Source organism: Chiloscyllium plagiosum, chromosome 33 (genome assembly GCF_004010195.1).
Source record: "Chiloscyllium plagiosum isolate BGI_BamShark_2017 chromosome 33, ASM401019v2, whole genome shotgun sequence".
Taxonomy (NCBI): Eukaryota; Metazoa; Chordata; class Chondrichthyes; order Orectolobiformes; family Hemiscylliidae; genus Chiloscyllium; species Chiloscyllium plagiosum.
Window position 1 is genome coordinate 32,008,781 of NC_057742.1, and position 13,707 is coordinate 32,022,487.

At 39.5% G+C, this 13,707-nt stretch overlaps 1 protein-coding gene across 5 annotated transcripts in view; it reads left to right on the forward strand.

Moving 5' to 3' along the window:
* The window catches only part of LOC122539990, a 208,824-nt gene that overhangs the window by 10,943 nt on the left and 184,174 nt on the right, over positions 1-13,707 (forward strand). For all 5 annotated transcript variants that reach the window (XM_043675250.1, XM_043675251.1, XM_043675252.1 and 2 more), the window contains exon 2: positions 3,854-3,925. In XM_043675250.1, the coding sequence (XP_043531185.1) occupies positions 3,868-3,925 (58 nt within the window). In that variant the 5' untranslated portion in view covers positions 3,854-3,867. The remainder of the gene's footprint in view (positions 1-3,853; positions 3,926-13,707) is intronic.

The following is a 13,707-nucleotide window of genomic DNA, read 5'->3' on the forward strand; positions in this document are numbered from 1 at the left end:
CTAATGCTAGGACAATTGAAACAGCAACGGTAATTTGTATATGCAACATCTTTAATATACTATAATATGCTAAGGTGTGTAAACTTCTTCAAAGCTAGAATTATGAAGTGGAGAACTGGAGACAAAAGTTGAACTTGTGACCTAGTTAACTGAAGGCAAGAAGCACCGCTTGGGTAACGTAGTAGAGAAGCAGTAATGTCACTGGACTAGTAATCTGGAGGTCCCAGTTAATCCTGTGGGACAGAGGTTCAAATCCTGTGGGGTTTGAAGATGTTGACAGAGGAATTTAGCGAGTTGTTGTGCTGATCAAGTGGGCTGGTTTAGTGTGTTGGGTGTCTTGAGTGTTTTTAGAACTGCGCACTAAGAAAAATTGAGAATATTTACTGACAAATTTCCTGCTCCTATTTAAGTTTTAATAGGCCTGCTACATACAGTTTCTGTCTTTCGTTCAATCTGTAATAATTTATCTTTTTCACTCCCCTCATATATTTTGTTACTTTAAAACATTTCCACAGCAAACTGCAAGCCCCTTTCCAATGTTGTACATTATGCTGTACTCCAAGCTTCATTCCATGTTTTGATTCTGTGTTCGAATATTAATTCCTCTGATTTATGCCTGCATTTGCCAATTATTGTTTTAGTTTCCTCAAAGGTTCAAATCTTCCCAAGCCTGGTGGTATTGTTTTTCACTATTTATTGAGCTAGATTTTCTCGGAGGTGGATCAACTCTGGTCATTTACAAATGGTAGATGACATCCAATTACAGGACTCCTGACATAGTGAGCCTGTGCTCTATGCTCATGGATTCTGGCCAGTTCCATTGCAGGGGATAGACATCTCACATTTCTCTCAATTTTTGTGGAGCCGGGCTGGCTTCTCCATGGTTCAGGTTTCACTACTCCTCGGAGAAGTCAGATTTGGGAATCCTTTGAAATGCAAATTCAATAGGTCTTATCCATGCCTTCCATGCTCCTTCCAAATGCTCATTCTGTGACCTCCATCCCCTATTATTGTCTTCATGCTGTCTGTGAAACCTCCAATGCCCTCTTGTGCCACTTGCATAACTTCTCCATGGAACTTCCATGTCATTCACCGAATGTACACTAAGTATAGAACCAGTAAGCCATATAATATCAATGACAAGATTGAAATACTGAGGAAAAAATTTCATTCAAATATTGGCTTTGATTTCAAAACTGCAGTCCTGCAACCTTATAAAAGTGTAAATGAGATAGGTCCATTATAGTATCAGTGTACTCTAACAGTTTATTATTTTCTTTATAACTCTTAACAGCCAAATCAGGTAAAGGGAGTCCCATACAGCTGCAGTTGAAGTCAGGCAGGTGGTGAGGCCTGCAAAGCTCTCCTGTACACACTCCACACTCCAACCTGTTTCAGGAGTAATTAGGCAGCAACATCTGTCATCCACACATGCTGATATTGTAGAGTCGCACTGAGATTGAAAATGTACCTGAGTAAACAAATTTCAAGAATGCTTGGTGTTGAAACCTACAGATCATTGGAAAGCTAAGGGATGTACTGTGCTGAGGCCTTCATAAATAATTCTTAAAAGACATAGTGTGCTTTGTTACTATTTACACATGTTGAGTATATACAGAACAGGAAAACATATTTACATTTTAGGATGTATGTGAAAAATCTGGGTTATCTACAACTATAGCATTATCCATAAAGGGGTTGGAACAGAGTGAATGCTGGTTGGATGTGAGAAGATCACATAAACGGCTATGACACCCTGATTTATTTCCAATTAACAAATAACAAATTGCAAGATAAAGGGTATATTTGTAAAGGATAATTTCTACAAGAAAATCAAATGGAGCGGTAGTCTTTATTACAATTTGCACAACCCTTTTTAATAGTGTAACATCAAATGTTTGGATTATGATTAGCCTACTTAATGCTTTTTCAATACCATATTTCTGTATCTCACAAATGCGCCTCTAAGGTCCTTCTCTGGCATCATCATCAACTTTTCATGTTCCTTATGAGAAAATCTGGCTAGAAGCAACTTAACTTTTGATTGTGATGACTATAAATGGTCTCACAATTACACATGTATAGTAAGCTTTGTTATTTATAACTACTGTGAAATAACTCCACACAGGCCCTATCCCATCACCAAGTCAGTCTTTATTTAGACGTGCAGAGTCCTTCTCACTAATCCAGCTTCCTCAGAGTCAGCTCAGAGTGAACAGAACCTCTGACACTCCTCTTCCTCTTTGTCAGCCAGATTAACAGTCCCAGTCAGGGAACTCATATTCTACGACATCCACCTTGCTGACCTCATTACAATCACTACATATTGCACTGTATTTAATAGGTTTTAAATTCACACTGTCTGCTGATTTCCACATTAAGTCTGTACAGCCCGTGCTACCTGTGTGGTTGAATGAATGACAGCATGCATTAGTAAAGGGGCTGTATTTTGTAAGTGGCTAGGAAGTAAAATAGCCTGTATCTCTTATTGAGGAAGTACATTGTAGATGCTGGAATTGTTGACAGGATGTTAATTAATTTTGATTTTTGTCAAGGTGGCTCAACCTGTGGCACAGTATATTCTAAGGTTTTCTAAGAAAAAATTATATAAAATATGGAGAGACGAAAAGTCATGCAGTATCTATAGCGTGTGGAGAAGTCCCCTAGTTATACACACTGGGAAGGCAATGGGAGAAATAACAACAGCAGATATCAATGCCAGGGGCAAAGGAAGATTATTCACTTTGGTAGGATGAATAGCAAAGAAAACCTTTAGAAGGAGAGTGTCTACAGAATGCAGTGGTACAGAAGGAGCCAATTATCCTTGTATGTGAATCACAATAAATTTGGCATTCTACAAGTTCAGAGAGTACTGATTTAAAGGCAAAATACTGGTAGGTAAAATGTAGTAATGATTATGTTCTTTGAACTAGGATGAGTACAAACAAGTGCTGTACTACTTATTTCAAAGAAAAGTGATTTGTTCTTGCCCTTCAAGAAGTGAATGTATAAGTCCAGGCCATTCTCAGAAATATATATTAGAATTTTAAAGACTATCACAACCTTGGTGTTGGTGTGAGGTTGCATTTGCTAGCTCTGTAGTACGTAATTAGAATTCAAATCCCTACAGTGTGGAAACAGGCCCTTCGGCCCAACAAGTCCACACCAAACCTCTGAAGAGTAACCCACCCAGACCCATTCTCCTACCCAATATTTGCCCCTGAATAATACACGTAACCTACAAATCCCTATGAGCAATTTAGCATGGCCAGTTGACCTAACCTGCATATTTTTGGACTGTGGCAGGAAACTGGAGCACCCAGAGGACACCCACGCAGACACGGGTAGCATATGCAAACTCCACACAGACAGTCACCCGATGCTGGAATCGAACCTGGGTCCCTGAACCACTGTGTCGCTCATAATGCTCCAGCAAAAACTGTTTAAGTCCTTTATTTACACTCCTTCATTTAATAAAAACTTTCTTAAAAAGAAGAATTTTAAAGGTTTATGTTGCAAAAAAGGTCTCCACTACACTATCTTTTAGCTTTGAACGCTAGGGATACTTCATTACCTGCAGAAATATTCCAATTTAGAAAACATTCCTGATTCTAAAATTTAATCGTCACAATTATCTCTCTTATTTATAATGTTAATTGTGCCAATGTTGTTTTCATCTCCCCATTGCAAAGCATTGATTTTCTTTTGTGAGGCTAAACTAAATTACAGATAATGCTGGAAAAAGTATCGTTAGGTGCATTGACCGCTGCTCAAATCATAGACAGTTTAAATGTATGGCCAGCAATGGTTCCGATAAACATGTCAGTAACTGTTTAATTTTTTTTCCCCAAAGGGAATTAGGTGAAAATGACATCACTTCTGTACAAGAAACTAATTGGTTACCCTACAGATGGACAGAAACCTTGTAAGTCATTTTAAAAAAAATCTGTCCCTCTTTTGGACAATATAGTGCCAAGTATATATCAGTATTTGAAGTAATTACATTTGTGAATTGGTGAGAGAGTTAGAAGTCAAAATCTGGGATCAAAAATGTTGACTCTTTATTACTAATTAATTTAAGGCTTCTTCTCAGAAGTTTGTGTTACACGTTTTTAAAAATTTAATGCTTAAATTCAAATAATGCAGCTAATGAAGGAATTTCTATACATCAGGAATGCAGCTGCTCTGTTTCGATTGTCAAAATTGCAGCCTGCATTTATTAGGTCCAAGGTTAATATTTTGATGAGGTGGGGATACCATCTGACAGTTCCAGTATCATGTATGTAAATAGACAGGGACATTTTTGGGGTTTCCTCCTCTGCCATCTAAAGTGTCATTGGAGCATGTATTCCCATGAATCCTAGCTTTCCTTTAGCACTTTGATGCTTCACAGAGCATCAATTGCCTAACATCAAGCCCTATCTGATGAGAAACTTCTGCTGTAGAAAGCTGCCAGTTAATCCCAGTGTTTGGTTACTTTTCAGTGCTAGTAGTGCCAGGTTTGAGTGGTGGCCAATGCTGGAACTACAGGTAATGCCAAAGAAGAAAACTTTATGGATGCTGGACTTAGCTAAGTATGGTTATCAAAGGAGCCTGGCTTGGAAGCACTAGCGAGGTGGTGGGGCTAGATTTAAGAGGCTGGGAAGTTTAGGGGCCAGTTAAAATGGGTTTGCTCTTCTAGAACTATGCCTTTGAAAAGGGAATCCAAAGTATGATCTCCCCACAGCCTCCCTTTATCTGGCATCAGCCATGCATTAAAAGCTGCCAGCCTATTCACTTGGCATGGGATTTCCCTCTGCCAGGTAATATAGCAGCAGAGCACGTTGAGATCCTGAAGTGGCCGTTAATCTTATAGTTAATGGCCTCAATAAATCCAGTTGCCTGGCACCTCCTCTGTCACTCTGGAAAATTGGAGAGAGTTTGTCCACAAGACCTACCTTCAAATCAGCAGACAGGGGAATATATGACTTTGCCCTGTGGTTGGGAGAGGAAGTGTATTCCAGTATTGAAGTCTATGGGAGATGTATTTTCGAATCTGGAAGAGTCTCAAAAGGGCGGAGCTGAGGATAATGCAAGTAAGGGCTTAGTATTCAAAGAGACAAATGGACAGGGCCTGACAGAGCTGGAATGAGTATCTGTAGCTCTGAGAGAAACCTGAAACTTGTGGTTGTTAAAGCAGGCATTTAGAAGAATGATAATATATGATTATGATTGTCTACAGGTATTGATGCATTTTGCCACTTTACTGAATGCATTATTTTTGCAAATTATGTTCCTGAGGTCTGGCTCCACTGCTCTCAAATACTTTGTCATATTTTGGGCAGAAAGTGACATCCATAATATGAATTCAGATTTGGTTTGAGTGTAAATTCACCAACAGGAAATTGCAATTTATTTGTTGAATAGCCAATCATGTTTCTAGTTGTTTAAAGATATCTTCAGTTAAATCCCAATTCCACAGTTTTAAAATGTTTTGAGCAGAGCTAAACACAAGCCTCCAGATCCAAGTGGGGTGTGCTTGGAAATCAGTTCTGTGCACAATGGCCACCTTTATGGAACATTTAAGATATTTTGCCGGATTTTTAAAAAATATTAATTGCACTTTACATTTAATGGCTAGCAGTATCTGATGAAATGGGGAGGAAACTATCCGTGCTCCAAATGGAATTTTGGTACATTTACTAAGCTTATGACTTTCATTTTATTGAAACCTGTATCTTTATCACTTTAATATCTTATAAATTGTTGGAAATTAACATATCCAAAATAATTGCTGTTAATCAATTTTCATCAGATATTTTTTGCGATATAATTTAGCAACTTAGTACACTTAAATTGTTTGAGTCAGAGAGAAGCAACAACACCTTTTTTCTACCTTACATAAACAATTAATATACTATAAGTATACTCATTAGAGAAGAGTTCCACAGATATCCCCATTCACTGTGATGGAAGAGTCCAGCATATCAGTCCAAAAGGTAAGGTTGGAGCATTTGTAATGATTGTTCAGCCAGAACTATAGAGAGATTGCAGAAATGGCTGAAATTAGAGGATACTGCAAAGGCTGTGAGCCCTGACAACATTCTGGCAATATTACTGAAGTCTTGTGCTGCAGAAGATGCCCCTCCCTAGCTAAACTGATCCAGTACAGTTACAACGCTGGTATCTACCTGGCAATGTAGATAATTGCCCAGGTATGTCCTGTGTACTAAAAACAGGACACTCCAACCTGGTCAATCACTGCCCCATCAATCAACTTGCAATAATCAGTAAAATGATGAAATAGATCATCAATAGTGCTATCACGCAGCACTTAGTGATAACCTGGTCATGACACTGGGTTTGTGTTCTGCCAGGTTGACCCAGCTTCTGACCTCATTACAATAGTAGCTCAAACATGGATGAAAGAGCTGAGCTCCAAAGATGAGGAAAAAGTGATTACCTTTGGCATCAAGCAGCACTTAACTGAGTATAACATCGAAGTGCACTATGTGGACAAGAATGTTACTTGCCACTTATCAGCCCAAGCTTGGATGGTGCCCAAGTCTTACTGCATAAGGACATGTAATACTTTGGTATCTGAAAAGTTGTGAATGGTGCTGAATATTAGGCAATTGTGAAAATGCATCTTGACTTCTTATATTATGATGGAAGCTAGGCCATTAATAACACTGAAGGTGGTTCAGCCTAGAGAAAGGTCTGCAGGGTGGTGTCCTTGGGTTTCTCCTGAGTTGAAATGATTGACCTTTAACAGTCACAACCATCTTCATTTGTGCTAAGTAGGACTTCAACCAGCAGTGAGTTTTCCCCTGATTCCCATTGTCTCCAGTTTTGGATCTTGATACTGAACTCAGTTGAATGCTACCCTTAATGTCAAAGACAGTCACTCTTACTTCCCTGCAGAGTTCAGCTCTTTTGTGCATGTTTTAATCAAGGCTGTAACAAGGTCAGGAACTGAGAGGGTGTGTGGATTCCAAACTTACTGTCAGTGGACACGTTTTCTCCTTTGCAAATGCCAATTGTTAACACTGTTGATGACCCCTTCCATCTCTTTGCTGGTGATCAAGAATAGACTGAGAGTGGGCAAGAGACAATAAACAAGAGAGCAGGACTCCAAGTATGGGAGGTTCCTCAGAGAGTTGAACACACCTCCAGCTGCCTTGCCACCTTGCTTCTAACCATATTGCCTAGTCATCTGACTGGCCTGTGCTCTGGATTCCTGGTAGGACTCGGATGGCCCTTTAGTGGCTTGCATATTCCAGTTTGAGAAAACTACTGGAATGGTACACAAAGACTGAGGATGATGCACTCTTGAAGTGAAGCAGGTTCAAAGATGGTTTATGATTCAGCCAGAGTGTGTAATCATAACTTATTTTCATTGTAAAGTCATAGAAATTGTCCTTATTTCTGTAAAGTTATTTGATTTTTATTACTGTACTTGAAGTTAAATTGCAAAATCTAATGAGAATTTTGAAAGTTGTGAAGTAGGATGTTTGGAGAAGTTTCTCACCAACATGTCCTCAATAGCTGGGGAAGTAACCTCTAGCTGGATAGGTTTATCTAACCAAATAGTATTTTATGTAAAAAGAAATAGTAATTTATAATGGTAGGATCACAAGTATGCTGATTTTGATGCTGTGCTATAGCTTACAAAAGCTGTGAACATTTTGAATCATTTCATTGTTACCTTTCTAGTTTCTGCAGTTTGTATATTGTATGAGTTATAATGAATGCAAACTTAGAGATGGTGAAAACACAGTCCAGCAACTACTATGTTTTTTTAGTAAACAAAAAAGCCTGAAATACCAGGATTCTTTATGAATGTGGGTACTGTGTTAACTTGGAGAAATTGTAACAATAGTTTGGACAGGAGATTAAAATAGGAACACAAATGTGTATGATGTACTTCCTGGTTGAATAACCTGGTATCAATCACATTTAATCAAGTTTAATATGATAAATGGGTGCTTGAATGGTAAACCAGAAAATACCTGTTGAGCCATACACGAGCAAATTTTCACTGTCTTCAGGAGAAAATTGGTGGAATTAAAAGAAAATAATCTTGATTTATATGACTATTAGGAACATAGGAATAGGTTATTCATCCTGGGAGCCTGCTCCACCATTCTATACGATCATAGCTGATGGAGCATCCCTAAAGGTCTGTATGCTACCAATAATCAGAAACCTGTCAATCTCTACCTTAAACATAACCAAAGACTGAGCCTCCCCAGCCCTTTGTGGTAGAGAATTCCAAAGGTTCACAACCCTCTGAATAAGACAATTTCTCCTCATCTTGGTCTGAAGTGGCATTCTCCTTTTTAAATTGTGCTCCCTGATTTTAGACTTCAGTCAGGGACAAGGTAACAACAATGACTGCAGATGCTGGAAACCAGATTCTGGATCAGTGGTGCTGGAAGAGCACAGCAATTCAGGCAGCATCCGAGGACAGGCAAAATCGACGTTTCGGGCAAAAGCCCTTCATCGGGGACATATCTAATCTGCATCCACCCTGTCTATCTCTTTAATTATTTTGTAGATTTCATTGAAATTACCTCTTATTCTTCAAAGCTGTAGAGAATACAGGCTCAGTTTGCTTAATCTCTCTTCATTGGACAATCCCATCAGCCCAGGAACAAGTCCAGTGAACCTCTGCTGCATTCCCTTTATGGCAAGATAAAGAGACCAGACCAGTATTCAAGGTGTGGCCTAACCAAACTTTACACGACTGAAGCAAGACTTCACTGCTCATGTACTTAAATCCTCTTGGAATAAAAGCTAACATTAGCCTTTCTACTAGCTTACTGAATCTGCATATTAGCCTTCAGTGATTTATTGACGAGGACACCTAAGGCTAAATGTACATCTACACTTTCCAACTCTTACCATGTAAGAAATACTCTGCATACCGTTTATTTTACCAAACTGGATATTTTTTCACATATTTTCATATTGTATATTCCATTTGCCATGTCCTTATTCATGCACTAAGCCTGTCAAAATTCTCCTGTACCCACTTTACATCTTCCTCACAGCATGCCTTCCCACTCAGTTATGTATCATCTGCAAATTTGGAGGTATTACATTTTGTTGCTACTTTGTAAGCAGTGTTGTACCTTATGAATAGCTGGGGCCAAAGTATTGTTCTTTACCATACCAAAACACACTAGTCACACTCTGCCAACACAAAAATGACCCATTTATTCCTACTGTCTGTTTTCTCTCAATTAACCAGTCATTAATCCATGCCAATATATTACTTCTTATCGCATATGCTTTAATTTTACCAATCAGGCTCCTATGGGGGACTTTATCAAAAGTGTTCTGAAAATCTAAGTGTACTTCATCAATCGGCTGTCAATTTTTTGAGTAACTTCTCCTGCAAACTCTTGAGTTTGTCCAACAATTTCCCATTCATAAATCCATGTAATTATGCCCAATCTAGGTAGCTATCTGTCCCATTCTTTATAATAGATTTTTGTATTTTCTCCCTGCTATGTAAGGAAACAGGTCTGTAGTTCCCTATTTTCTCTCTCACTGTCTTCTTAACTATTGGGGTGACATTTCTCAACTATCTTCTCCCCAGCCCCACCCCCTCCCATTTATCTCTCCACCCCCCGAGGCTTCCAATCTCATTCCTGATAAAGGGCTCTTGCCTGAAACGTTGATTTTCCTGTTCCTTGGATGTTGCCTGACCTGCTGTGCTTTTTCAGCACCACTCTAATCTTGACATTTATTACTGTCCAATCCAAAAAATCAATCCAGACACAGTTGAATTTTGTAAGATAATCACCAAAGCATCATTTGTCTCTATAGTCAGCACCCTCAACAATCTCAGATTAAAACCATCGGTTCTTGTGGATTTATCAACTTTCAGCCCCATTAATTTCTCCAGTGCAATCTTCTGACTAATGCTAATTTCCTTCAACTCTTCATTCTCTCTAGCCAGTTAGAGCTTTGCTTCTGGATGGTTTCTCATATCTTCCTCAGTGAAAAAAAGGCACAAAATAATCATTCAGCTTCAGTACCATTTGTTTATTCCTCATTTATAAGTTCTTCTGACTCTGCCTTTTAGGAAACATTTTCTTTTTAGTACCTGTAGAATTTTTTACAGTCTGTTTTATATTTTTGGCCAGATTGTATTCACATTCCATTATTTTGTTCCTTATCAGTTTTTTATTGGTTTTTCTTTGTTGTATTTTGTGAATACAATAAATAATTATTGCTATTTCTGGCAACTTCATCGGCTCTTTCTTTTAAACATATTGCAATCTTGAATGTTTTTTAGGCACAGTTGATTGACCTTTTTTGAATTTTTGCACTTTAAAGCCAAGGTTGTTGCTGCAAGTCGTATAATAGTTCTTTCAGGACTATTCCTTACATATGTGCTGTCATGCCTTTAAATGTAGTTTTCCAACCCATCTCAGTCAATTTGTGCCTCTCAGGTTCATAACTTCTCTTGTTCAAATTTTAATGCCTTGTTGCAGAATGAACTACCTCACTTTCAATCCTATATAAAATGTTATTATATTGTGTTCATGCATCCCTAAAGGGGAGAGAAAATATGAATGTAGGGCATAGTATAATTAGGGGTGTTCTCTGTAGCTGTGAGCAGGAATGCCAGACGCTGTGCCTGGCGCCAGGGTTACAGACTTCTCAAGCTGAAGAAGAACAAGAATTGGGAGCTAGGGATCCAGTTGTTCTCATCTATGGGTACTGATTACATTGATAGTGCTAGAAAGGAGGTTCTGCTGAACGATTTTAAACAGTTAGCAGCTAAAGTAAAAAGCAGACTAATCAACATACTCTTCATTGTACTATTTTCCATGTGCCTATCCAAAAGTCGCTTAAATGTCCCAAATGTATCTGACTCTAGAATCACTACTGGAAGTGCATTCCACACACCCGCCACTCTGTGTAAAGAACCTACCTCTGACATCAACACCAAACCTTAAAATTATGCCCCCTCATGATAGACATTTCCACCATGGGAGAAAATCCCAGGCTATCCACTCTATCTACGTCTCTCAACATCTTGTAAACCTCTATCAAGTCACGTCTCATCATTCTACCTTTCATCCTTCTTAGCTCCAATGAGAAAAGCCCTAACTCTCTCAACCATCTTTCATAAGACGTGCCCTCCAGTCCAGGCATCATCCTGGTAAATCTTCTCTGCATCCTCTCTAAAGCTTCCACGTCTTTTCTATAATGAGGCAACTAGAGCTGAACACAATATTCCTGGTGTGGTCTATCTAGGACTCTATGAAGCTGCACCATAATCTCTCGGCTAGTAAACTCAATCCCCCTGCTAATAAAAGCCAACACATTGTACACCTTCATACCAACCCTATGAATTGAGTGACAAGATTGAGGGACCTATGAACATGGACCTCAAGATCTCTCTGTTCCTCCACACTGTCAAAAGTTCTGCCTTTAAACCTGTATTCTGCATTCAAATTCAACCTGCCAAGTTGAATGACTTTACACTTTTCCAGGTTGAACTCCTTATGCCACTTCTCAGCCCAGCCCTGCATCCTGTTAATGTCTCATTGCAAACTACAACAGCCCTCCACACTATCCACACCTCCACCAATCATCGTGTCATTGGCAAACTTACTAACTCACCCTTCCACATCCTCATCCAAGTGATTTATAATAATCAAAAAGTGCAGAGGTCCTAAAACAGAACCCTGTAGAACACCAAAGGTCACCGAACTCCAGGCTGAATAATTTCTATTTACTACCGCCCTCTGTCTTCTATGGGCCAGCCACGTCTGTATCCAGTCTGTATCCTGTATTGCATGCCTCCTTACTTTCTGAATGAGCCCATCACGGGGAACATTATCAAACGCCTTGCTAAAATCCATGTACATCACATCCAGTGCTCAACGTATTTTGTCACATCCTCAAAGAATTCAATAAGGTTTGTGAGGTATGACCTGCCCCTCACAAAGTCATACTGACTATCTCTAATCAAACTATGTTTTTCCAAGTAATCATAAATCATGTCTCTCAAAATCCACTCCAATAATTTGCGCACCACAGATGTATGATGACTGGTCTGTAATTTCCAGGATTATCCTTATTCCCTTTCTTGAACAAGGGAATAACATTTGCCACCCTCCAATTACCTGGCACTACTCCAGTGGACAGTGAGGATGTAAAAATCATCGCCGAAGCCGCAGCAATCTCTTCCTGTAGTAATCGAGGGTATATCCCATCTGACCAAGGGGATTTATCTATCCTTAAAGGTTTTCAAAATTTTCCGCACTACCACTTTTCTAACATCATCCTATTCCAGCATATCAGTCTGTTTCATACTATCTTCAGAAGCGTCAAGTTCCCTCTCAATAGTGAATACTGAAGCAAAGTATTCATTAAGGACCTCCCTTACTTCTTCCAACTCCAGGCGCAAGTTCCCTCCACTATCTCTGATCGGCCCTACCCGCACTCTGGCCATCCTCTTGTTCCTACATAAGTGGAGAATATTGGAGGGTTTTCCTTAATCCTACCTTCTAAGGCTTTTTCATGCCCCATTTTAGCTTTCATTCTTCAAGTCGGCATAAGGAGGGAGGAAAAGGCATTAAGGTGGACAAGTCCCCAGGTCCGAATGGGGTCTATCTCCGATTTGTGAGGGAAGCAAGAGAGGAAATAGCTGGGTCTTTAACAGAAATCTTTGCAGCATCCTTGAACTCAGCTGAGGTCCTGAAAGACTAGAGAATTGCTAATGTCCCGTTGTTTAAAAAGGATAGCAGGGACATTCCAGGTAATTACAGAATGGTGAGCCTGACATCACTGGTAGGGAAGCTGCTGGAGGAGATACTGAGAGATAAACCCATTTTCTTCCATATGTAAATAGATTCTATCAGTGATAGGCAACTTGGGAAGGTCATGTCTTACCAATTTAATAAAATTCTTTGAAGAAGTGACAAAGTTGATTGACTAGGGAAGGGTTGTATATGTCACATCCATAGACTTCAGTAAACATTTGTTAAGGTTCCCCATGGTAGGGTGATGGAGAAAGTGAAGTTGTATGGGGTCCAGGGTGTACTAGAGAATAGATGGGTAGAGAACTGGCTAGGCAGCAGGAGACAGAGTAGTGGTGGAAGGGAGTTTCTCAAAATGGAGAACTGTGACAAGTGGTGTTCCACAAAGTTCCATGTTGGGATCTATGTTGTTTGTGATATTTATAAATGATCTGGAGGAAGGTATAGGTAGTCTAGCAAGTTTGTAGATAACACTAAGATTGGTGGAGTAGCAGAGCATGAAGGGACTGTCACAGAATGCAGCAGAATATAGATTGGAGAGTTGGGCAGAGAAATGGCGGATGGAGTTCAATCCAGGCAAATGTGAGGTGATGCATTTTGGAAGATCCAATTCTACAGCAAACTATACGGTAAGTGGAGAAGTACTGGGAACATTGATGTACATAGAGATCCGGGTGTTCAGGTCTATACTCTGGTGGCAACACAGGTTGTTGTGTCACCAGACCATAGGGGCTGCTCTCTCATTAGAGAGAAGTGACTGGTAGCGATTTAACCTGAGGGCCATCAGACCTCAGGTGAGGGACAAGTTTGAGGAGGAGAGTCCTTCATGGTAATTCTCAAATGGGTGATGGGAATTGAACCCATGCTGTTGGTATCCCATTCCTCTCTAAACCAACAATCCAGTCAACTGAGCTAAACCGATTCCCATACAAGTTGATAG